Here is a 27371-nt window from a genome sequence, read left to right as displayed (position 1 = left end):
CATCTTAAATATTTCTTTCTCCCACACAGCTTGATTCTAAGTATGCAGATTGAATCGCATTTTCCTTATTTTAAAATGTTCTTCTTGATAACATCAATCTAATTAATAGTCTAGGACCATTGTTTTTCATATCAGTATATAATCCTGAGCAGACGCGAAGTGGGGGTACACTGCAGATAGGTATGCAAAGAAGTATTAGTTCTGACAGGAACAGTGTAGTGGAAGGATTGAGCCCAATGCCAAGGCCTGTTGAATTGAGTATCCCATTACCAGCGATAGCAGACTCTTCTAGGGGACCGATGGATTTGAGGGGCCCAAGACCGAAATCTTTCGGGGAGTTGAGGCCAGATCTGAGAACATGGGAGACAGTTGAGGGGGCTCAGAGCGACAGGCCAAGGGAGGATTGGGATCAAGGGAGTGTCGAGAACAGGGTGGCTTTTAGGGATATATCTGAAGCGAACAGATGCAGAGAACAGGACAGTGCTTGTGGAAAGAGGAGAAGCAGTAGTGCATCTGGTCGAGGTACCTTGAGCACAGCAATAAAGGCAAAAAGAATTGATGTGATGTGATTAAAAGCAGAAGTGGATGAAATTGTTGAAGTAAACTTGCCTTTAGAGAAGATTGAACTTTACGAACCAGATGAGTTGCTGTTTGTAGCGAAGGATGTGACTCAGAAAGCTAGATCGACCCATGAGAAACTGACTGAATTAGCGAACAAATATTATTTGGATCTGTCTAGGACAAAAACGCTGCAGGGTAATCACCGTCTGCAGTATATTTATCAGGACTTGGAAGAGAAAAGGGTGATTGGACTGGAGACTCATATTCGACAACTGATTATAGGGAAACAAGCTTGGAGCAGACTTGACAAATGGGAAGAAAGGTGGTCAAAGAAAAAGAGTGTTAGAAGGAGTGTGGCAGAGAAACCTCCTTCAGGAGGAGGAATGGCAGTACAGTGGCCTAGATGTAATGGACCCTAAGGACATGGGACAGTTTGTTTCAAAGTTCGTTCTGAGGTTGAGACCTGATATTTGCCTTATGATCCAGCAACACTTGATCTGTTGGCAGAACAAGCCGCTGGATGAGATTTTGAGGTATGCCATGTACTGTAGTGATGAAATCGACTTGAAGCAGAAAAGGCTTAAGGACAAGCTGATGCTGGTCCAGATGCAATCGGCTGACAAGGGAGGTCAGGCCCAGTCGGTAGGTGGAACTTTAGGGAGAAAACAGAATGGTCAGGAAAAGGGAAATGGCGATGACTCCAAGCCAAGGGTAGATGTGGCAACTTTGAAAAAGACCACAGAGTGCCACCAGTGTCATCAGATTGGACACTGGAGACGCGAGTGTCCATATAATCCTAAAAATCAGGAGCAGCAGGAGGAAGTGACTCAGGTGCAAACACCCCAGGTGATGACGACAGCAGTAGCAAAGACTAAGTCGAGAAAAGGGGGGACTATGGCTCCTCAAGTCCAGGTTCCCCAGCCACTGAAAATATCAACAGGGACTCGGACTTACCAGCAGATGCCTCTTTTTGAATAGAGCGATGATCACTACTTAGATCCGTTGGCATGACGGTGCCTGAGGGGGCAGGAAGACTGCACTCTTGGGGCAGTCTTGGAGATGGACCAGAGGGGACCATTTGTAGAAGCTGATGTTGATGGTCATCCTACTACCTTTTTGGTTGATACTGGTGCGACCCGTTCTACTGTGAGATCTGCGGTAGTCCCCAACCTACCCTTCTCGGCACAGACAATCCAAGTTGTAGGTGTAGCAAATAGGAAAATGACAAATCCTCTGACAGAACCGATTCCTGTGAAGATAGGAACGTTCAGGGATAGACATCAATTTGTGGTGTGTGATTCAAGTCCTGTTTGTTTGCTAGGGAGGGATCTCCTGTGCAAGCTTAATTGTACCATCTATTGCACCCCCAAGGGAGTGGAACTGCAAACTAAAGATGATGACGCTACCTTTAAGGTCGCGAATCAGCATGTGTGCATAGAGATGTACCCAGCTCTGACAGTGGAGGAGCTTCCACTTGATTTGAGAGATTCAGTTTCACAGGAAGTGTGGGACTTTACCGGAGAAGACATAGGATTGATTAAAGAGGTTGAGCTAGTTAAGATCCAGGTTAAGCCAAATGCTGATTAGCCTGTGATTGAGTCTATGATTAGACAGGGAATTCTGAAGGAGATATTGGGCAGTCCATGTAATTTGCCAATCATGGGATTGCAGAAACCGAGCGGGAAGTTCAGAATTGTGCAGGATTTGCGCAGGATGAACAACATAGTTGTTCCCTGTTGTCCAGTGGTACTGAATACATCTGTAATCCTATTTCAGATCACATGCCAAGCTGAGTTGTTTACGGTGATTAACCTTTGTCAGGCTTTCTTCTCGATACCTTTGCAAGAAGAGAGACAATTTCTTTTTGCGTTCCGGCTAGAAAACCGTGTCTTAACTAAGGGTGGGCGGCCAGCTACGCTCCGTGCACGGAGTGCACGTAGTGCCGTCTCCTACGCATTTTGCGTATCGGGCGTAGCCAGGCGGCACTACGCGCGCTCCGCAGACGGTGCGTAGCCGGCCGCCACCCGCCTCCCTCCCGCCCTCCCTAAATATTTAAATAAAATGATAGAAAGCTTTTAAAAACACTTACCTTGTCTGCCGCGTCCCCGGGGCTCCCTCTCGCCGTCCCTGGATTCGCGCCGCCATTTCGGATACTAATGCGCATGCGCGGGCGGCCGCGCATGCGCATTTCTCATAAGAAATGCGCATGCGCGGGCACCCGCGCATGCGCATTAGTATCTGAAATGGCGGCGGCGCGAATCCAGGGACGGCGAGAGGGAGCCCCGGGGACGCGGCGGACAAGGTAAGTGTTTTTAAAAGCTTTCTATCCTTTTATTTAAATATTTAGGGAGGGCGGGAGGGAGGCGGGCGGCGCGTAGTGGGGCTACGCGGAGTGTGCGGGTGGGCGTAGTTTTGGGCCCACTTTGCGTAGCTCCGCGGAGCCCCACTCTGCACACTACGCCCAGTTCTTGAAAAAGAATCTGGAGAGTCTAGTACTGCCGCAGAACTCGGTTCTCGTCCAGTACATAGACGACCTCCTTGTGGCATCAGAGACAGAGAATGCATGCAGGATTGATACCATCGCTTTGTTGAATCATTTGGCAGATAATGGACACAAGGTATTGCCAAATAAGTTGCAGTACTGCCTGAATGAAGTGCAGTATCTGGGTCACAGAATAGAGAAGGGCAAAAGGAAAGTGTCACCGGATAGGATTGAGGCAATAATGAACATGATGGTGCCTTCAACCCAGAGAGAGGTCAGGATGTTCCTAGGGATGGTTGGCTACTGTCGCCAGTGGATTGCCACTTCTCATTGAAGGCAAAGCCTTTACAGAGGCTGACGCACAAGGATGTGTGTGATCCTGTACCATGGGACAACGACTGTATGAAGGCTTTCCTGGAGTTGCGAGAGGACCTTTGTCGTACTCCGGCACTGGGAATGCCTGACTACAATAAGTCTTTTTCACTATTCTGCTGTGAACGAGAAGGTTGTGCATTAGCAGTCCTAGTTCAGGATCATGGAGGTGTCCGTAGACCAGTTGCCTATTTCTCAGCTACTTTAGATCCAGTAGCTTCAGCGTTGCCCGGATGTCTCAAATCCTTTGCTGCAACGGGTGTCAGCACTGAAAGGTGTGAGAGAATTGTCATGGGTCATCCATTGACTGTATTTGTACCGCACTCTGTTGAGATATTGATGACCAGGACCAAGACACAGCACCTGACGAACAATAGGCCCACATGCTATGAGCAGGTCATACTTGCTGTGGAGAATGTGACCCTTAAGAGGTGTTCTGTTTTGAATCCTGCTAACTTGATGCCATTGCCAAACACGCTTGATGAAGATTGTGAAGACCATGATTGTCTCGATGTGGCTGAACTTTGCACCAAACTGAGACCTGACATTGTTGATGAACCGTTGACTGATCCTGATGAAATTTTCTTTGTTGAATGTTCATGTATTAGAGACAGTGTTGGTCAGTTGAGAGCAGCATTTGCTGTGTGCACCATTACAGGAGTTGTTGAAGCTGCGTGCCTGGAAGGAGTATACTCCTCTCAGGTGGCTGAGATCATTGCCCTAACTCCTGCTTGCATGGCAGCAGACCAGATTTGGATCACCATTTACACTGACTGCCAGTATGGGTTTGGTGTGGTTCATGACTTCGGACAGTTATGGTCTCAGAGAGGTTACATGACCTCATCTGGATCCCCTATCAGGAACGGGGAATTTGTAAGATTGCTCTTAGAAGCTTTGTAATGTCCCAAAGAAATTGCCGTCGTGAAATGCACGGCTCATGGAAAAGGGACAGATTTTGTGTCACTCGGAAACAGATATGCAGATGAGGTTGCACGTTTCTGTGCCGAGCAAGGCTATTCCTTCACTGAACAAGACATAGAGGGATGTCAGGAGAGAACTGAGTTAAACATGATGATGGAGATGGCAGATACTTGGGATGAGCTCAAATGCATGCAGGAACAAGTGTCAGACCACGACAAAAATGTGTGGATTAATTCAGGCTGTGTGAAAGGAGATGTGAATATTTGGGTCTCGACTGATGGGAGAGCGGTGTTACCGGATGAGCTATTGAGTCCAATGGCGAGACAAATCCATGGTGCAGTTCATTTGGGAAGAGATGCGATGGTGAGAGTGTTCAGACAAACATGGTACAATCCGAAATTTCGTGCAGTGGCTGGAGCTGTGTGTCAAAGGTGTGTCACGTGTCAGCAAATGAATGTTGAGAAAACAACTGCAGTTACCATGAGTCACATCGGGAGGTCTGGAGGGCCTTTCAACAGAATGCAATTCGATTTTTTGGAGATGCCAAAATGCAATCATCTGAGGTGCATCTTGGGGGTGGTGTGTGTGTTCTCACGGTGGGTGGAGGCATACCCAACACGCAGATGCGACACAATTACAGTAGCTAAGCTATTGTTGAGGGAACTTGTGCCTGGATTCGGGGTTCCGACCTCTTTGGAATCGGACAGAGGAACTCACTTCTATAGTGAGATCATGAAGATGCTTTGTACAGCACTGAACATTGATCAGAGACTCCATTGTAGTTATCGACCAGAGGCTTCTGGGATAGTGGAGCAGATCAACGGAACCTTGAAAGCTCAGATGGCAAAAGTGTGTTCATCCACGTCTCTGAAATGGCCAGACGCTCTACCTTTAGTGCTAATGAGTATGCGCAGTACCCCAGACAGGAGAACAGGTCTCTCGCCTCATGAATTGCTGGTGGGGAGGGCAATGAGGTTACCAGCGGTGCCATCGACAGCCTTGCTGAGCATCACAAATGATCTGATTCTTGATTATTGCAAGGGACTCGCTGATGTCATCCGTTCTGTGTCCCATCAGGTGCAGGCTGCTGTGGTCCCGGCTTACAGTGATCTCTGCCATGACCTGAGTCCGGGGGACTGGGTACTGGTTCGGAAGCACGTGCGAAAGAGCTGCTTGGATGTTCGTTGGAAGGGACCCTACCAAGTCATCCTTATCACAAACACTGCTGTGAAGTGTGGAGGGCTGCCGAATTGGGTGCATGCTTCACACACTAAACGAGTTTCAGCACCCTTGGAAGAAACAGCTCTTCTCCCAGAAGAAAATCCAGCTGAGGCGGAAGGGCCACAGGAGGGGACAAGCCAAGCTGTGAGGGTGTCTGATGAAGCTGGTTGCTCACTAGATCAAGCTGAAGATGGTCACAACGGAAGTGAAGCCGAGACTGCCCAGAAAGGGGACGTGACTGTGAAAGTGACCCGAAGCTGAACTCAGCTGAAGAAAACTGTGAGCAAAGTGAGCAAGAAGAAGTTCGAAAAACCAGCAGAGCAGGGGAACAGTGGCCAGAAAGACAGAGGCGACTGAACCTGAGGTTGGTTTCCGAAAGGGATCTTGCTCCTGTGTCTGAGGAGTCTGAGTCAGACGGAGATGAAGTAGGGCAAGCTCGTGGAGGACTGAGAAGATCAAGGCAAAAGAGGGTGCCTTGTCAAAGGTACGCAACTCCAGAGTAGACCTACCCTGTGACTGATTCCAGGCATGTTGAGATCGGGGAGGGTGAGGGCAGTGACAGTGATCAGTAACAGTCCTAACATCAAATTGGACGTGCTGTTGTTGGTGCCGGGACTTTAGATCGAAGGTGTACTGACCATCACTGTTCCAAATCCCCCAGTCTTGAGCGGAATTCATAATTTGATTCTGAGCAGATTGATCTTTCCTACATTGGTCCTGAAATACCATCTCATGAGTCTATTCTTCTTCGTCTTGAACCTTTGGAATATGTGTTAGAAGCAGTTGGAACAAGTTTGATCATGAACTAAAAAGACTTTTGCTGTAAATACTTTGTTGTAAATAACTTAGGTCCGAGTGGAAGAAGAAGAAATTTAGGGAATTTCCGTAGAAGACGGAGAAGGGTTAGGGTTGTCTATTGTTTGCTGTAAATAAAGAACTGAAATTAAAAGGGGACTTTCAGCCTCTGAGGTTTTGAGTGCTTCAACTGGAAAGAAGGAAGAAAGAGACTTTTGAACTCTGTTGCTGAACAACTATATTGCAAAGAAAAGACTTGAGACCATGGAGGCTGGAAACCCGAATCGTAGAGCTAGGTACATTGTAGGCACACTTGTAGTGGAAGTGATACTTTTCATTATTCTGGTAGTTGTAGTTTCGTATTTGGCACCGATTGAGCAGGCAGTGGAGGTTGAGGGAACACCTACACCTACTACTCCTAGCAAAGAAGAGGTCAAGGTAGGAAATGACAGAGCTTTGCTGCTAGACGAGAGTCGTAGATTACATGCAGATCTGTCTAAAGGCAATTTCAAGCTTAATGCGTATGTGAAGTTGTTGTATGAGTACATTGATGCAATGGATGCGAAAGACTGCTATGTGTGTATGCAATTGCCAGCTTCTGTAAATGAGGGTTTTTAGATACCATCACCTTCCATTGACATATGGGATTTCATGTAGTTTGCTGCTTAGCATATTTTATGGTTGCAGCCATTTTGAATATTTCTTTTCAAATTATGATTCGGTGCTTCCTGAAGTGCCTGCATATAAGCATTTAAACAAGTATGATTATTATAAGTCAGAGGACAGGTTTGGAACGTATTTTATTCTGACCCAGGAGTTGGATACAGCTTATGCACATCGCCATAATCTGACGTGTCTGTTGTCAGATACAGAGAAGAAATTAATTGATCAGGTAGAAGATAGATATCGAAAACAAAAACAGTTGCGAGATTCGGGACAGAGTAGAGTGGATTGGACAGACGAAGAGAGGTTGCACAAGTCTAAAGGGAGTTTTGGTCCAATAGCTTTGGATGAAGTATAGAAGGGGAAATTGTGCATTCACCGACCACAGACATATTATGAGAATATCAACGTAGGTCACACCACATGTGAGCATACATTTACTTTGGAGTATTATGTAAAAGACTTCTTACAAAGTGTGGTACAAGTGATTCTGATGGTGTATTTTGTCTGTGGGAGAAATGCTTATGCGTGATTGCCTGAGAAATGGTATGGAACGTGTTATTTAGCGATCATTTTCCACAAGATTTACCATAGAGAAGATTTTGAACTGATAGAAGGAGGACAACATGTGAGGGTGAAGTGAGGTGAAAGTGCAGGAGCCATAGTTGGAGATGTTTTTGGAGCAATGATACCAACTCTGGTAGTGATTCTGAATGATGTAAAGATTAGAAGGTTGTCGACTGTTGTAGACAAATTATCCATGAATACAGCTAAATCCTTAGTGTTGGTTGAGGGTGAGATGTTATCGATAAGGACTATGGTTTTACAAAACCGTCTTGCTCTAGACGTCCTTCTAGCTGAAGAGGGAGGAGTCTGTAAACTTTTAAAGGTCCAAGAATATTGTACTTATATACCAGAAAATAGCAAGGATCTGGAGAAATATATAAGCAACATTACTGCAATTCATTATGAGATTGAAGACTTGACTGGAGAAACAGTATGGGAAAAGATTGGAAAGGGGTTTGGTAAGGTTGGGAGTTGGTTTGCGAATCTTGGAAAAGGGATTTTGGGTTACATCTTGAGCCCATAATAATAGTGGTGAGTTGTGTGATTGGGTTGTGGGGATTGGTTAGAGCATACAAGTGGTACCAGTCAAGTAGACTGGAGAGGTCGATGAGAATGCAAGAGAGACGCATGGAGAGACTGCAGGACAGTCAATATCGAAGTTTGAAAAACATGGAGTTGCTCAAGAGAGGGAAGGTGGCAATGAGCTCTGTTTGAGTTGGTTCTTCCCTGAGGATGGTGTAGTATGTGATGACACAGGTCATCAAAGGGGGGACTGAGAGGGCGCCATGTTACTTTGAAAAATTTGTAGGGGTGCATCATAATCCCGAGTAGTCAGCACCCACATATTTAGAGGATCTTACTAATGTAGTTTAGAAATGTAACATTAGGCTGGGAATCAGTGCAATATGTAGTGATGTGCTTATTAATCAGAGACTAATGTCGTGCCTTAATCAAAATGTGATGCTGCATAACGTAGTAATGTAATCATAAGTGAAATGTTGCATTTAAAATGATGTGCCTTAATGAAATAATACATGTGCCTATTAATGAGTGGATTAACTTAGGGTTTAATGTGAAAGATATATTGCTTGCAGAATTAACGTTTTAAAATGATGAAATGTAATGTCATGTCATGTTGGAAATGCATTTAAAGGTGCAAAGGCCTGGGACATGCTGAGGCCAGTAGAGGCCTAACTGTATTTTCTTTGGTTAGCCTTAGTCGGGAAAGAAATGATTTTCTCTCGCCTGGGAAAGGCTGTCCTCAGCGAATATTAAATTGTAACTTCGAATGTTGCAAGGATGGTCTCATGTATTCTAGCTTGCAGGTGCAAGGCCACAAGGCTCGTTAGGTAGAAAGGTCCATTGTTTAGAAGTTAGGATGGTAGGCGCGAGTGCAGGGACGCTGCCAAGGAATTTGGGAGTGCAACATTCAGCAGAGAAGGTGCCTGGGACCCAAGGATACACCAACGGACGCTTGATGGAGAGGTGCCATACTGGAAAAGTTTGAAGATCTGTACCTGCCAGAGGGGCGTACCTCTGGGCGTGTCGACTGTTTTGGGGACTTTGTATTAGGGACAGCGCCCGAGGGTAGAGAGTCAGTCTGGAGCAGAGAGCAGAATGCATTAGGGGTTAGAAAGTGGGCTTGGGAAAGGCAAAATGTAGGTAATTTGTGAACTTAGGCAGAGTAAGGTGTAAGAAGGAGCATCTTAGGACGAGCTCAGAAATTGAAGCAACTTATTGGAAGGTGAATGTACTTCTTAGGAAGTCTTCACAGCTGACACCTTTATTCTTGCTGGGTAATTCGTTAAGTAGGGATGTCACCTTAGAGTTAGTGTAGGGACAGTCTAATCATTTTATTTTCCTTTTTGCAAATGTAGTCTCGACTTTCTACATTATCGGTAATGGTATAATGCTTCTCGAGTTAACCCTGATTTTTATTCTGAGTCGTCTGAGACTCTTGCGTAGGATTACCTTTGTATTAGTGCCAGTCTATTTCCTGAATCTTTTGCTGAGATGTTTGTATGTTCAGTTATTTTTGGCTTTGTAATACATTTTCAAATTTTCAGTTGGTAGTCAGTGGTCCTTTGAGCCTAATTTGGATTTGTTTTATAAAGTTGTTATGAGCTATGATTGCAAAAATCTTCCCTTTATGTTTCTAAGACAGGGAAAAAGGTTCAGACGACCTGACCTGGGATTCTAGAGATTGGTAAGGAAAATCTAGATGAGAATCTCAGCTTCCCCAGTTTCGAACGTCATGCAAAACGATACTACGGGACCTCGCGGGAAAAGGCACGTGCTGGAAATGGGGACTTTTTCTGGACATACCACAAACTAACACCAATATAGTGTGAGGTTATATCTGATATAGATTCTATTTGAGAACAGATATGCGTGTTACTGGCAACCTGCTGTGATTTCCCGAGTGCTTTAGTAAACTTGAATGTGTCGCTGTGAATTAAAGTTTATTTAAATTATTTGCCTGAATAAAAAGTTTTGCATGTTTTATCTCTTACTCATTTGTCTGACGGATTCTGGTGGCTGTTTGACAAGGCCAGTGGTGCCTCTGATCCAGTGCTCCGACAACCACTGGCTCTGAGTCCCTAGTAGCATTGTTATGAAGCTCTGAGTGATACAACATCCAGAGAGATGGGAGTGAGATAATAATTGATTGGCCTATATGGTGGTTTTTCCATGAACCAATGAATATGGTCTCATCGGACATGTCTGTATTTGACTATAAGTCAGCATTTCATTTCACTCAACATTCTGACTCTGAAGGATATTCATGTGCTAGGAAACCCTTTACCCTTCTAGGAGAAGACCCCAAGACTGCTAGCCAAGTAAATGACCTACACTGAAAAGGAACAAGATCTCCTGTTGATGGACTGAACACTAAAGAGCGCCCCAGGGTACATTTTTACCTGCTCACCAAATGCATCTGGGCTAACCAAGTGTACTGCAGACTTTGGGCTAGATCCTTCTTGTAGGACATCATTAACAAGCATTAGCATAGCCAATAGATCTCGCCTTTGTGACCTTATAAGTGTTTAGAGAGAGGTATACGCTTTGCCGGTCTGCATGCAAGCAAGGCTGTCAGAGTGCCAGCTGTAGCATGAGCCATGACATCTATAAATCAGTATTACCCAACATATCTGGTTTTGTAATGTCAGGATGTTACAAAGGTTTGAATACCAGAGTGGCAAGTAAACTCTCATGCCTGTGCGCACCACAGCTAGCCAGCAATGATGCACATGAGGAATCCAGGAGTCTCCACGAATCTCCACCATGTTTAAGTAGGAGCAGCAGCACAAGCACAAGCACCTCATTCAGTAATAAACCCGGCGGGAATAGCAAAGAACATCAAATGTCAACCATTACCAACATCGTCGCTACCAGTAAAAAAACGCTGCAACGTCTTTCACAAAAGTAGGCGGTAGAGCTTGTGAAAAGTCCAGCGCTCTAAAAAAAATAACATAAGCAAAAGAGGGCGGCCCCCAGATTGCAAGCAAAAGCACAAGCATGGCGCGTTGTGTACCTTGTAACCTGATCCACGAGCACTGCAGCAAACATTGTGCCAACATACTGCCTCGCTTCCCCTTCGAAGCGCTATGAAAGAGGTGCAGCATGAACAGTAGAAGAATTAAAACAGTCGCTCAACAGCGTATTTGGCGTACAAAGGGTGCAAGCACGGCGGTCATGAGGGCGGTGGGGAGATCGGATCCCTCTCAGAATACCTGGGAAGGTGTGGGGTGTACCTTATGGCTCCTGCTGGACCAGTATCCAAAAAAAAGCACGTGCAGACCTTGCCCGTAGTCTGCTTTGTCAAACTGAAAGCGTTCCCTCTCCACGTCAACTGAACACAAGGCCCCCACCTACCTCCAGGTCCTTGAAGGCACGCTTTCCAGTCCTGGAATTTGGGTGACAGCAACGACTGGCAGCCAATGAAGAGATCTCAGAGAGAGTCACAAGATCACACATCTAACTCATAGCCATGTGCAAAGCACCGGAAGTCCGTGGCGGGGGCTTGTGTTGCAGGTACGATGTATAAAGGCCACTTTGCTAGCGTTCTTAAGGAGTATTATTCAACACAAGGAACTTCCGGAGATCGAATCCTTTCCCATCAAAGATGATTTTACAAAATGGGACACTCACTATCCATCGAAAATGAGATCAGTTATCTGGCCTAAAAGTCCCCCATTAGGTTGGTACTATAAAATATGACTAATCCAGATAGTTAGCTATAGCTGTAGTATCTGATGCACCGCTCAATATGAGGTCTTAAAACGTAGGTTAAGTTGTAACCCGCTAATGGTGGATTCCCTGCCTAGCCACAATAAGCGCTCGGTAAACAACTGGGAGGGGTGGGGGGAGTGCGGCCGAGAGCAGGACACCAGCGTTTACCTTGTGGGATCGAGCGCGATAATTGATAACACATGGCGCCACCCGCTCCCTCAAGGATATCGCCGAACATGCACGCGTTGCCATTGAAGGCAATGCAACACGTGTACATTTTTGGGACAAAAACCGAAGCGATTGCTACAGGTCTTTTTCCTATGCAGCGCATGTGCTGCGTAGGCGAGACGTAAAAAAAGAATGGTATGCCCTTGATTCTTGACGAAGGACAGGCTCATCTAACTCCAGGAGGAATCGTACAGGGCAGACAAGGAGGAAGCATCACACCTCACATGTGTGTTTAGGCTATGGTAACTCACAGTTTTCTACTACCTCAACTGGTGAATACACTTTGCTGTGTCAGCTGGGAGACAGTAATTTTGTTGATGGGCAAACAGGCTTACCGTATAGAATAAATGCATTGTCCGGTAAGCCAACTGAGGAGTTGGTTGAGTATCTTGAACTCTATGTACAGGATGCTTATTATTGCCACATGTATGCTTTATAAAAGAATAGTAAAGTGGAGACATACAGATTAAAGTTGATGTTACACTGTCCAAGTAGTGGTGAGGAAGCCGCAGGACCAGTTGCCATATACCACTGGTACTAAACAGGTACTAAACACAGAAAGAACGTGGGTAACGTGACCCATTTCACACTTCAGGCTGTTGTGGCATAGGGAGAAACGATAAGATGCTGGAGTTACAGATCACTTTAACCCCATGGCTGTGGGGCACATTCCCCTTCTGTGCTGGGGGGGGAGGAGGGGGCGCGCACAGCGCCCCGGTGCTCATGACGAGCTCAGCTCGTCATGAGACACGTTTCTCGTGTGCTCATGACGAGCGGAGCTCGTCACGACCACGCCTGTTTAATGGAACGCTCAGTACAGCAGGGGAATTAGCCCCGCGTGTGAGCGCTCCAACGGTCATGATGAGCTGAGCTTGTCATGAGCACACGGGAACCGTGGCTCATGACGAGCTGAGCTCGTCATGAGCATGGGAGTGGTTAATACATTCTGAAAGTGTTTCCAGATCTGGAAAGCCACCTCTTTAGAAAATGTTTGCTGTTGGAAAAATATTAAGCACAAGGTTTCACTCGTCGCATAAAGGCTGCATATCAAATATTCATAGGCAAATACAACAGCACGAAACCACAACAAATCTGGCAGCTTGTTTATTCCTACATTTTACTGGACTAAAGAGACAATGCCTAAATACTACTGGACCCTAAAGAGCATGTGGGAGACCTGTCATCCTTAGGGTAGTCCCACCCCCAACCTTTTGCCTGCTGCCTCCCACTTTTGCTTATTCCTTTTGTTGGCCCTAGGACTCTGAGCACTTTACCACTGCTGACCAGTACTAAAATGTATGTGCTTCTCCCCTAAACATGAAGACATTGGTGTATACCAGATTTGCATATTTGATGTACTGGTAAGTCCCTTGTAAAGTGGTATACCATATACCAAGGGTCTGCACTTCAAACGCTACTAGTGGGCCCGCAGCATTAATAGTGCCACCCACATAAGCGACCTCTCAAACCTGTCTTAGGCCTGCCATTGCAGTGCCTTTGTGTGCAGTTTAGTGCCACTTCGACTTGGCATTTAAAGCTACTTGCCAAGCCTTAAACTCCCCTTTTCTTACATGTAAGTCACCCCTAAGGTAGGCCCTAAGTAACCCTAAGTGAAGGGTGCTACGTATGTAAAAGGTAGGCCATGTGCCTTTATGTTTTTTATGTCTTGGTAGTGACAAACAGCCTATTTTGTTTTTCACTACTGTGAGGCCTACCCCGCTCATAGGCCAGTATTGGGAATTATTTAACATTATTTTAAGCTGTAATTACTGATAAGAGAAAAGTAGATTTTTCATGTTTAATATGTTTGGAATGGTCTTGATAAATCATCTTTACTGATGAAATTGGGATTAGCATTACTGTTTCAGAAGTGCCACTTTTAGAAAATGCATTATGTGAAGAGTGGTTCTGCCATCTCAATACATTTAATTTTATATCCCCCAAAGGTGGGACTATCAACAATGATTTAGTAAGACACAACACTAATATTGTAAACAAAAAGACAGTCGACTTGAAAAAACGTTAATATATTTGAAAAAATCATGAATTTTAAGATAATGACATAACAAGACATATATCAAACCTACACAACAAACATCAGTGATTTTCTACAATCGTGACATAAAAAACAGGATAGACAGTGACTGATACACACACAATTTTAGGGGTCGAAACATCGACGTTCATAATTAAGCGTTGTTGCCCAACCATACCCATACAATAAAGGAGGTCTTGCTAGGGTTTCTGTTACTGTTTATACAACGCTATGAAAAGAAAAAAAATGATGTTCCATGTACTGTGTTTTATATGTAAAGTTTGTATTGTTGAAATATGTACAGTCACAGTATATCCCTTTTTTATGTCACCATTGTAGATAATCACTTATGTTTGTTGTGTAGGTTTGATATGTGTCTTGTTATGTCATTATCTTAAAAGACATGCAGCCTGATTCATGAAGCGAAATAGCGCCCGCAATGGCTGCGAAAATGCAATTGCGGGTGCAAAACACGGAATCGGCATTCAAGTACAAAATAGCGAATTCGCAAACACAGAATAGCGATTAAAATAGCGATTACGCTATAATAGTCGCAGAGTCCCGGTAGTCGCGCATTAGCGATACGGAAATAGCGACCAACCACGGAATCTGCGAAATGAATAGCGAAACGCAATATATTCTCAATCGGCATTCATGAAAAATATACAATAGCGGAAAACCCCAAAATCGCTATTTAGCGCGGCGCAAATTAAGGACAACTCAAAGCAGGTGGTAACCATAAAAGCCATGATGAACAAAAATTTGAAAAACAGTTGGCCAATCACCAACAGGTCCAGGCCTGACCAATCACACATAAGGACATTCAGCAGCAGCATTAGGCGTTCCACAATGCCAGGAATGTACATGGTGGTGAGGCGGCGAAGGCTACAGCGAGCAGCACGGAGGAGACGCATGAGGCAGGAAAGGATTTACCGGCAGCGGGTCACCTTGCTGGGCCAAACCAGAGAACAGATTTATGCCAAATACAGGCTGAATAGGGAAATGATCACCTGGCTGATACAAGAACTTGACCCCCTCATGCAGCACCCAACAAGGCGGAACAATTCGGTGCCTACACATGTGCAGGTATTGTGCAGCCTGCACCTCCTGGCCTCCGGCAGTTTCCAGGGCATAGTAGCGGCTGCTGGGGGGATATCCCAGCCCACCATGTCACGCTGCCTCCACACTTTCGTTGACGCCATGCTCACCCAGCTCCACCGCCACATCACATTTCCCACGAGCCAACAGGAATTGGACCTGACTAAACTTCAATTTTACAATGTAGCCCATTTTCCCCATGTCCTCGGCTGCATAGACTGTACCCGCGTCGCCATCTGCCCACCAGCTGCCACGGAGTATATGTACCGCAACAGGAAGTCCTACCACTCCCTCAACATACAGATGGTCTGCAATGCCAAGACCATCATCACTGACATTGTCGCCCAGTACCCAGGGAGTACCCATGACTCCTTTATCTTCAGGCACAGCGGACTCCACACACGACTGCTCAGGGGAGAGTTTGGGGAAGGACACCTACTTGGTAAGTACACTTTGTCGACAATGTCACATTGCAATGAAGGCACAGCGCTGCACAGGCAATCAACATCTGCTCCTCTCATTCAGGTGACAGTGGCTACGCCCTACGGGAATACCTCCTGACCCCTTACCTCAACCCTGCCACACCTCAGCAACGGCGCTACAATGTTGCGCACATCCGGACAAGGAACTGTATAGAAAGGACATTTGGCCTGCTCAAGAGCAGGTTCCGTATACTGCACAAGACAGGTGGGGCCATGTATTACAGTCCTGCTGCCTGCTGCCGCATTGTGGCTGTCTGTGCAATGCTTCATAACATTGCAACCAAGCGCCGGATACCTGTTGAGATCTCAGGCAGTGAATCAGAAGGGGACGACCGGCCACCAGCACATGCGCACCATGCACGCGGGGAGAACCCAGCTGAAGGCCACAGACGTCGCAACCACATCACAGCGAACAATTTCTAGCCCACCCTCTACCCCCACCCCACATATCACAATTGCATGCAAAATGTAATGATCACACAAGGCTAATGTGTGCAGCAAAATAAATATATTTGTTTCATTCACAAGAAAAAGGTAATCTGTACAACTATTTACAACCAACAGTATTCCTCCATACTGCAGTGTGCAAGTTCATGGCAGGCTTATAGTCAGCCTGTGCCTGTGTTTTTCGGGCAGAGTCAAGTGCGCCTCCTGCGCGTTATGCCCAGCCGCCTCTGAGGCTCATCCTCCTCCGGGGCACCTGTACCAGGCGTTGCCCTGGTGCTGCGCCTAAGTGGCGGGACTAGTGTTGCAGATTGGCTGCTGACGCTTGAAGCCCCCTCACTGCCATCGTCACCCCCTACAGTGGCAGGTACAGCTGGAGGGTGTAGTGCCATCACCGCGGTGGTTAGGTGCTCCAGGACCCTGGTGATGTCCTCACAGCACTGAACTAGTTGGTGCTGCTGTGTGAGGGACCTGCGTGACAACTGGGAGGTGGCATTTGCAGCCACATAATTTGACCGGCTGTAGGAGGCCAGCCGGGCCATGAGCTGGTGGTGGCGCCGGCTTGCTGCCCTGCGCTGCTTGCTCATCGCTGCAGTGTTTGCCTCCATGGCTGCAGTCATGCGGCCCATGGCCGCCGTCATGCGGTCCATGCGGTCTCCCACTCCCGCCACATTGCGCCCAATTTTGTGCAGCTGGAGCTGTATGGCACCTTGCTGCTGTGACTGGCGCTGATGGATCCTGAGCATGCGCCTCTCTACGCTCATACAGGCATGGAGATGTCCATTGCCCCTCCTGCTGATTGGAGCTGTGGTGTGACCGTGAGAGCTCCCACGCCTGCTCTGCTGGCCTGTCACAGTGGCTGGCCGCTGTGTTGCCGCTGTCGCAGGCCCAGATGACGTAGCACCAGCTGCAGGTGGTGTCACAGCTGGCGTTGCTGGTGTGGCAGGGACTGGAGGCACATTAGTGGGGTGCCTGGCTCTGGCTGCGGGTGGGATGGCAGGAGCAGAGGCCACAACGGTGGGGGGCCTGGCCTTGGCTGCGGGTGGGATGGCAGGAGCAGAGGCCACAACGGTGGGGGGCCTGGCCTTGGCTGCGGGTGGGATGGCAGGAGCAGAGGCCACAACGGTGGGGGGCCTGGCCTTGGCTGCGGGTGGGATGGCAGATGCAGGGGCCACAACGGTGGGGGGCCTGGCTGCTGGTGTTGTTGCAGCGGCAGGGGCTGGTGCCTGGGTTTCCGGTTGTGAATCCTCCTCCTGGGCCTCCTCATCTATCTGCAGCCTCTCGCTGTCGCTGCTTTCTGCGCCACCTGTGAGGGTAAGTGGATACTCATTAGTTGCATGTGACTGCCAGACGTGCTGATGTTACATGCATGCTGGGTGACATTCCCTGGATGGCTGTGGATTTGCGTACTTTGGGACCTGTCTGGCTGCATTGTGGTACTACTACATTGTGGACATACTACATCTCCCACAATGCTTCAGGGCATACCCTGATGCGCAACAAAGGCATGACTAAGGGCCAATAAGTTAGCCTATTTGGTCAGGGACGGTCATAGGGGACAGGGTCGCAGTCGCATGCCACTTACCTTGGGTGTCTTGGGTGGGGCGGGAGGAGTCCAGAGGGGTGACGCCAACGCACGCCTCCCTCTCAAGGGTGTTCTCGACCTGGTCCTCCAAGGGTGTGTTGGGTGGGACTGTCGGTCCGCCACCTCCAGTGCCCGATGCCTCTCCAAGGCGCTCCGCCACCCTCTCCTTGGCACGACCTCGGAGGTCGTACCATCGCTTCTTAAGCTCCTCCAATGACCTATCGGCCACACCCACCGAGTTCACGCTGGAGGCTATTCCCAGCCAGATCCTCCGTTTGTCTTGCTCTGGGACCTTCCTGGAGTTGATCCCGAAGAGCCTGTCATGGTTGGCCACCACCCCTTCAATAAGGTTCTCGAGCTCCTGCTCTGAGAACTTCAGCTTTCGCTTTCGTCCTGCGCTGTTGCTGGGGCCAGGGACAGGTTCCTCAGACATGGCAGCAGTTAGGTCGCTATTACAGTCGTTTGTGAAGTCGCTATTGCTGGTTTAGCGTCTGCTTTCCGACTTGCTCCCTCGAAGGTTTGCCTCACTGTGGTGTTTGGGGGTGGGAACTGCCTGCTTCCTGGTTGTGATGTCATCACTGTGCTCGGAATGCGACTTCCCGTTTTCCCGATCGCGCGAGAATGCGATTCGCATTCCCGGTCGCACGGGATTGTGAGTCGCTATCCCGAACGCACGAGATTGCGAGTCGCTATCCCGAACGCACGAGCAGGTAGCCGGGAATAGCGATTTTTCTGCGTTTTTAGTTAGATTTAGCGCCCGCGTGCGAGTCGCTATTTTTTCCCCGAAAAGTACATGAATGCCGTTTTGCGTTTCCTCAATAGCGAGTCGCTATAATTCGCTATTAGGGACACGCAAAACGGCCCGTACATGAATCAGGCTGTATATTTTTTCAAATATATTAACGTTTTTTTTCGAGTCAACTGTCTTTTCCCTCTAGACAGCCACAAACACAGGAAGGTGAGGCTCACCCACATTCTGAGCAATCATCCCATTAATTTCCATTTTGATGGGTCTTCCTGGGCAGGGAGGAATGGGTGGGGCTGACACTTACACTTCAATAGGTAGTGTCCTGTCCACACACAAAGCATGTATTTACCCCCCAGGGTTAGCATGGCAGACAGGACTGGGTTGCAAGAGATCCTTGTGCACTTCAGAGGGCTCCTTTGAAGTCATCCCCTACATCAAAATAACTTTTTGGTATAAGTACTGGGTCTCTGACCTCTGAAAAACAGACACTTCTGTATCTTGTACTGAACTTATGCCAAAAGGACTGTTGTGCTGCTTAAAGGACTACATTGGACTGCTTTTCTGGAAGTAGCTCTGCTGCTTGCTGCTCCTTGACTCTGCTGGAAGGAGAGTTGGACTCTGACATCCCTCCAAGTGATCGCCAAGGGCTTGCCTCCTGTGTTCTGAAGTCTGAGGGACACACATGACTTCCTACAATTCTGCTGGTGCTGCTGATCTCTGCCTAATGTGAGTTCTACCCTTGCCTGAGGTGCCCCTCCAAGTTCTCGTCTCAGAAGTGGGTTCTACAGCTAATTTCTGCAAAAACGATGCATGGCATAAACTGTATGAGAAATTCCACTGCATTGCCCTTTGAAGCCGATACAGAGACTGCCCAACAACAGCGGTTACACAGCCTGCACGAGTTGACGACAACACTCAGCGAGGCTTGGGGATGATGCACTGCATTCACTTCATCGGAGTTTGTAGATGGTGCGGGATCCCCTTTGCGCGGCTTGACGATGAAGCATTTTACTCTTGACATTGACAACATTTCCAGCCAAGGTATTTCTTCAGAGGGACCTGTCCGGGTCTTGTAGCCGGCCTGTCATCGATCGTGGTCAGCCTAAACTTTGAAATTGCACCAGTCCCTCGCGGCCTCAAGTAACATTTAGACCGCTAGTGACTTCTAAGAACTATTTTTGATTTAATCTTTAAAAATTCATATCTTGACTTCTACTGATTGGATTTTAGACATTTTGGTCTCATTTAGCTCAAATAAATAGTATCTATTTTTCTAAACCTATGTGGAGCCTTCTTGGGGGTATTCATTGTGTTACACATTGCCTCTTTAGATAAAGCTGACTATGTGCCAAGCTACCAGAGGGTGAGCACCAGTTATCTTGCAGTGTGTATCTAGATTACCCTGACTAGAGTGGTGGTTCCTGCCTGGCCTGTGTGCATACCCTAGCCAACCAGGAACACCATTTCAACCATCAAGTCTGTGGGAATATGAACAATACATCTGAGGAAATAGGTTCCTTTCACAAACTTTACCACCTAGGCAACCACACCCTCACTAGATTGCCTCTGGTTATACAAATATCAGTTTTATGTCACTTCTAACTCCGCAACAGTATGTTCTTTTCTCTACTTTTCCCAGCTCACATCTTTGATCAATATATAAACCTTAAAATGTATAAATCAAAGTTGAGTAGAAAGTCAAGACTTCATTTAAAAGAAAAGCAAAAACTAGGTACGACCATATATATTAGGATTCACAGTAACTAATAATCCTACATACCGCTCCAACAGTATTAACCAGCTCAAATACATCCTTCTTCACTGCAGCTTGATCAGATCCCTTTATCTTGTACTGTAAAGACAAGAGAACACATTAGAGAGTACAGTCCGATGCCATCACTAGTTACATTTGTCATCAAGGAGATGGCAACTTACCCTGTAATTGTCCACCATTATGCTCAGCTCCACGATGCTTGTTACTGGGAGCACGTCTCGCTTCCGCTGTAACCAAGGGATACATTGTTTGTTAAAATCTTTTTATTCGTGAGGATAGTACAGCAAAAAGAGAAAACTGTATTCACAGATCTTTCATCACAAGCTAACTGAAGCACAGGTAGTACAATCAAAACACAGTCTCTACGTATTATTCTGTATCGTCATCTTGCTATGTGTTGAACCAGTCATTTTCTCTGACTGAGTCCATCTGTGTGAGTATATTGTTTCCCCTGGTGCTCCACTCACAGATCAACTGTGTGAAAAAGTGTATTATTAGTTGGGGGGATGATAGTCTACCACAAGTAATAATGTCACTATTCTTGTTAGGTCCAGTACAGGTTTCAGTATTTAAACCTGAGCTTAACCCCTGCTAGCTATGGCACAGAGCAGACAGGCTAAACTTAAGAACACATGTAAAGCATACAGAAGTACCAAAACAGTAAAAAAATAGAAAAACACAACACAATAAAAACACTATGCCAATTTATGAATATTGAAAAACCAAAGCATAATCTAATGAACAACATGACACTAAAATGAAATGATCTAATTAGGGGAACTAGATATACGAATATTTACATTTAAACTTAAAAATATCACCAAAAAGAGTTAGTCAGGTTGACTATAGAAATCAGGATCAACCTTGTTGAATGTTTTACCTTTAAACAGTCTCTGAAATGGAAACCAAAATCCTCAGTGGGGCCAGGCAGCAGGCTGTGGCATAGACGGTTTCCAAGAGACTGGATACCCATGAGACCAGGTCCTGGTAAAGCTGTTGCGTTTTGGCAGGAAATCTCTGATGGGGAGAAATTCAAAATTTGTGCCCAAGAAAGGTCCCTGGCTGGCCAGATATTTTTGGCATCTTTTCCCGGTGAAGATTTCCACGTTTAGACATGGTCACTTTTCTGGAGCTCGGATTTATTAAGCCGGGAAAGGCAGCAAACTGTAGTCGAACAGGACTCCACAAAGCTGAATACATTCTAAAATTGATTTGCTGCTGAGGAAAAGTTCAGAGTAGGAGCAACTTGAATCATTGGCCCAGCAACAACGCACCTTCATTGGATTGACTTAGGAGGTTTGTCCTAGTCCTCCAGAGGTCTTTGGAGTCAAAAACGTTTCTAAGTCCCAGGTTTCTCCGGATGGTATGAAAAGTACACGTAGAAAGAGAAAAGGGTCCTGGGACCTCAGAACCAGCCCTTAGGGGTCAAGAAGACTCACTCCAGCTGAAGTCACTTGGAGGGCCCAGGGCAGGTCCAGTTGGAACTGGTGAGCTAAGCTCTTCAGGAGAAATTAGTTATTGCAGCTTGTGTCCCTGTAGCTTAACAGGAGGTTAGCCAACTGACTTTTGGAGTTCACTTGTTTGTCATGTGTACAGGTGGAAGCAGGTCCAGCCTTTCAGGTCTCGTACAAGTCTCAATAGCTGGAGCAGTCCTGCTTTTGTCTTTCACTGGCCTAGTACCGTTTTCAAGAGAGTGCCCAGGGGTGCCACATTTATGCCTGGCACTGGAGGTGACTCCTGGTTCCTACCTAATCAATAGGAAACAAGTTCCCTGGGGTAACCCTATCAACTTTTGAAGCAGTTCCTGTGTGCCCTACTGTAACAATCCCACAGTATCCCTGTCTGCCCAAATCCAAGAAAGTGAAACCCTTCTCATCCTTGTGCAGCACTTGTGTGCGTACCCCAGAAATGTGGCCTGGAAGCAAGCATTCACTCCTTTGTGGCCACTTTAAACTAGTACTGGGGGCCGCTCCTCTCCCACTGGGATTGGTGCCTGTCTCGCGAGTGGAACAAAGAAGGGCACTACCCTAGTGTCAGCTAACATTTGCCTGTGATAGGGTATTTATTTATTTTATTTGAAAAGTTTTATATAGCGCAGGCTAGACCCGGAGGTAGCAGAGCGCTTTGCATGAGGTAGGACATCGTTTCAGAACATTGTTACATAGTTACATCAGTTTCTGTAGCTTTGCATAACATAGAAAAGGAAAACAGTGTGACATAGTTACATGAGAATTACTAAAGCATAGCATAACATAAAGTACTTCAGGGACACAAAAAGGTCAGGCTGGAAAAGGGGAGGCAGACAAAGAATCACAGAGGGAGGAGGCAGGGGAGGCAAAAAGAGACACAACGGGGAGATGAGGAAAACAATGTCCGAAGTTTAGCTGGGTAGGTGCCGGCTGAGGGGTAAACCAGAGCCAAACTCCTCTATAGCTGCATAGGACAGCTCCACCGGGCATCGGCCAAGGTTGCTCGGGCACCTTGGTACGTACAGACAATTAAGGTTTCCACCTGGGGGGTCAGGCATGGTGGTATGGATAATTTTGGCTGATAGAGATCAGAAAAACTGCTAAGCCAGGAGTGTTTGATGTCACGGGTGGGCCACTAAAAGTATGTCTTTATCATAGTAGCCAAAGGGAATATCTGAACAACAGGGCATGGATGGTGTTAGAGGAGAGCTGGAAGGAGAGCTCATGGACCAGCTGTGTGGGTGTAGGTGAAATGACCACTCCAAGATGGCCACCATAGGAATGCAAGTGGCACAGGCCTCTTTCTCTTTCCATGGCCAGCAAAGCGTTGAGACCAGGGAAGAGAATGACCCTCTTAGATTTTATGACAGGAGGACAAAATGGGTGTCCCAGAACGACATCAAACGACAAATGAAATGGGCGCCCATCAATGTAAAAATTGTTGCTCAGGGACGACCCATCCGTTCCACAACAGTCCATAAATAATCTTCAGAACGGATCAGGGTTGGGTGTAACTCACAGTCAATGACAGGAAAAGCAGGCGATGCCTGCATGCAAGCCAGATCCTTAGCGACTAGCACTAAGGTGTAACGGTAGCTTGGCAGCCCCCGCACCCTCCTCTCCCCTCCCTAACTCCGGGAGAATGAAGCAAAAACATGTGGGAGCATCAGGGACCCTAGGAATTGCGTCCTGGGAACGCACATCACCCAGTGGCCTTCGCCGGCAGTATGGGATCCACCAGGCCTTGTCGTGTCCCTCTTACCATCCGGGCTGTGATACCTTCGTTGGGACGGGCACTCAACACTCGGTGCGGAGGCAGAAAGTCGATTCGGGGAGTTTCAATGCATCGAACCAGCCCCACAGGACTGGAGCAACCCTTGAAAATCAATGCCGGCAGCAGACACCTCTGACCGAAACTCGTGACGCCTGGAAACTCCACTCCATCGTGCAGTGGCAAGAGACAGCACCGCAGGCGCATATCGAATCATCTAACCAGCCCCACATCCAGGATCACAGCGGCAGGTGGGGGGTGTTCACAATCCAGCAGTGTGGTGGCATCCCTCAAACCAGCCCGCATCCCGAATCATTACGGTCGGAGGAGGTGTTCTCCTTGCTTTGCCCGGAGATCCCCGTCACCATAGCGAGAGCTCGGGGCAAGATGAGAGGCAACGTCGAGACTCACCCAGCAGCCAGAGGCAATGAGACTCCAGCATGGCTTCGGGAGCATCTAAACCCCTTTTGAGTCAGAGGCGGTCTCATGGGAGCATCATGGTCGCAGAAGGCCCCCAGGTATGATTCTCCTTCAAATTCTTAGTTGCAGGGGTGTAGAGCAGATAGTTGCATTGCAGGGGCGTTTATAAATGCGGGGGTGTCGAGTAGAGGGGTGGCAGGAGGCATAAGCAGGGATATTCACAAAAAAGTGATCCCAAGCCCTGGAGCTTCTTGGGTATGTGTCTTTGAAGTTAATCAAGTTCCTGGGCACATCTAGATGGTCATCCTGCCAGAGGCACAGAAACACCTCCCTATGCCCAAGGCTATGTCCTGTTTTGGGAACAGTTTTCACAGCTTATCAGGGGGGTATTAAGCTGCCAGTTGACATGTGAAGCTCATGGAAATGGGCTTCCAGGTGCTTTAAGCAGGAGAAAGTACCTTTTCCAAAATATTTATAACAAATCTAACTTCATCAGTAAATTGGACTTGTAATAAATATTTCAAAAAGTACAAGAATTAAACTTGCAGCTGTTTCCTAACTGGAAATCGTAATGAACAAGGTACTTACCATCGGTAACGATATATCTGTAAGAAACATAGTAGTTATGGATTCTTTACCTTAGAATTACCCCCAGGTGTCAGACTGTATCCGGAAAGGTTTTTCGTTAACAGTACCCCTGCGCGTCGTAAGGTGACGTCGGTCGACTCCACGTTCGTCATCGACATTGTGGTCGCCGGGATGACGTTGCGATAGCTCCTTAGACGCCGTCCTCGTGCGCTGACGTCAGTTCTGAACACGACTTTCCACACCAGAGCGCAGAGCCATGCAAGACACTGACAACTTGTCACAAAACTAGAGCCCTGAAAGGAAATCTTTAACCCTAGAAGTCAGTTCACAGAATGGTGAGGATGGGTGGGGTGGTAAGGAATCTATAACTAACCTACGTTTCTTACAGATACAACGTTACCGAAGGTAAGTAACTTGTTCATCTGAAAGAAACAGTTAATATAGATACCTTACCTTAGAATAGATACTCCAGCAATACCAACCCCGGAAGTGGGTCTGCAAACCAAGTTCACACCAGAAAGTTCTAGAGAACAGAATGGCCGAAGAAGCCGTCTCTCCAGACATGACTGTCCAGGCAGTAGTGTTTGGCGAACATATGCAGCGGTTCCCACGTAGCTGCCAGACAGATGTCATTTAGGGGGACTCCTCGTCCCAAAGCAGTAGTAGCTGCCGTCGCCCCGGTGGAATGGGCGCGCAGCCCCACTGGAGGCTCCTTCTTTGCCAAAGAATAGCAGGCTTTGATGCACAGAATGACCCATCTGGAGAGGGTCCATTTGTGCATGACCCGACCTTTCTTAGGGCCCACGTAACCAACAAATAGCTGGTCGTCCAACCGGAATTGTTTGATGCGATCCAAGTAGAAGGAAAGCGCACGTTTTGGAACCAGACGGGGGAGCCTCTCGTCCTCCTTCCAAGGATGCAGAGGCGGAAAAAAGGTGGGCAAAGTGATGGTTTGACCAATGTGGAGAGAAGTAACCACCTTGGGAAGAAAGGAACGTCTAGTTCTAAGGACGACCTTGTCCGGCTGGACAGCCAGAAAGGGAGGCTTGGAAGAAAGAGCTTGCAGCTCACTCACCCTGCTTGCAGAGGTGATGGCCAACAGAAAGGCAGTTTTCCGAGATAGAAGTATGAGTGGACAGTTATGTAGCGGCTCAAAGGGAGCGCACATAAGATAAGTAAGAACGAAGTTCAAGTCCCACTGAGGAATTACGAAGGGAACAGGAGGAAAAAGATGAGTGATGCCCTTAAGAAATCTATTTACAACAGGAGACTTGAAAAGAGAAGGCTGATCAGAAAGCCTAATGAAGGCTGAGATGTCCAAGAGATAGCCCTTAAGAGTGCCCAGAGCAGAGCCCTGCTGGGCCAAAGAAAGGAGGAACAAGAGAACCTCAGAAAGAGGGGCGGAAAGGGGATCCACAGCATTTGCTGTGCACCATGCCACACATTTGTTCCATTGACAGGCATATACCGTCTTAGTGAAGGCACACCTGGCTGCCAAGATAACATCGCAGACTTCAGGAGGCAGGTCAAATGACGTCAACTGCGCCACTCAATCTCCACGCAAGTAGGTGGAGGCTGGACAGGTTCGGGTGGAGAACCATCCCCTGCTGCTGCGACAGAAGATCCTCCCGTAGAGGGAGTCGGATCGGAGGATCGATGGCCATGTTGAGCAGCTCAGGATACCAGACTCTTCATGTCCAATCCCGAGCCACAAGAATGACTTGGACCCGGTCGCGCTTGATCTTCTTCAGCACTCTGGGCAGAAGTGGTATAGAAGACCGCAACTCTACTTGCAACGAAAAGCATCGCCTAGCGAGTGCCGCCTTGGAAGGAGACCACCTCCGAGTGAAGACGCCATTCGTGATCCATCATGCACCTGTGGCTGAGTTCATCCGCCCTTGCGTTCAGAGAACGTGCCAGGTGTTAACCCAACCACGGATATGCCCTAATGTTCCAGCCATGTCCAGATATGGAGAGCCTCTTGACATAGGGTCCACAACCCCACCCCGCCCTGTTTGTTGCAGTACCACAAAGCGGTGGTGTTGTCCATGAACACCTGCACCACTCTTCCCCAGAGAGAGGGAAGAAATGCTTTAAGTGCAAGACGAATTGCCCAAAGCTCCCGAAGGTTGATATGGAGCTCGGGCTGCGCCGGAGACCAGAGGCCTCTGATTTTCGCTTCCCCATGTGGCCACACCATCCCAGAAGTGTTGCATCGGTCACCACTGTGAACTATGGTTGAGGAAGGGAGAGTGACCTGCTGTCGACCCAATCCTGGTTCATGAGCCACCACGGCAGTTGGCGTGCAGTGCCTTCCGAGATCTGGACGCAATCGGGCAGGTTCCCCTGATGCTGTACTGGAACTTCAGGTTCCACTGCAGAGCCCGCATAGGCCATCTGGCATTATCCACCAGCAGGATGCAGGGGGCCATCAGGCCCAGTAGCCGGAGGGTCACCCTGACCGAAACCCAGGGTAGAGGCTGAAAGATCGGAATCATAGCCCGAGAATCCCACAGTTCAGGAGGATATACCCGAAACTGCATCATGTCCAGAACGGCTTTGATGAAAAAAAGCTTCTGAGAGGGAGACATGTGTGACTTCGGCACGTTGATGAGGAACCCCAGCGAATGCAAGGGGTGGCCGTAGTCTGGAGGTGGGAGATGACTGCCTGCGGCGAACCTGCCTTCAAAAAACAGTCTTTGAGACAGGGGAAGACTGAAACCCCTGATCTGCACAGATGAGCTGCGACCACCGCCATCACTTTCGTGAACAAACGAGGGGTGCTGGTAAGGCCAGAGTGGAATACAGTAACTGAAAATGCTCCTACCGTGAACCACAGGTAACACCGGTGGGCCGGCAGGACGGGGATGTGACAATAAGCGTCCTGCAAGTTCAACACTACCATCTAGTCTCC

At 47.6% G+C, this 27371-nt stretch overlaps 1 protein-coding gene across 1 annotated transcript in view; it reads right to left on the bottom strand.

The window, feature by feature from the left end:
• The window catches only part of LOC144755252 (disintegrin and metalloproteinase domain-containing protein 9-like), a 929123-nt gene that overhangs the window by 666054 nt on the left and 235698 nt on the right, over positions 1–27371 (bottom strand). Inside the window, exons 7-8 of the mRNA XM_078643994.1 lie at positions 20371–20436; positions 20216–20287 (exon numbers count right to left, since the gene is read on the bottom strand). Of these exons, the coding sequence (XP_078500120.1) occupies positions 20216–20287; positions 20371–20436 (138 nt within the window). The remainder of the gene's footprint in view (positions 1–20215; positions 20288–20370; positions 20437–27371) is intronic.

Source organism: Lissotriton helveticus, chromosome 5_1, assembly GCF_964261635.1.
Source record: "Lissotriton helveticus chromosome 5_1, aLisHel1.1, whole genome shotgun sequence".
NCBI classification, from domain to species: domain Eukaryota; kingdom Metazoa; phylum Chordata; class Amphibia; order Caudata; family Salamandridae; genus Lissotriton; species Lissotriton helveticus.
This window is presented reverse-complemented; position numbering and strand designations above follow the sequence as displayed.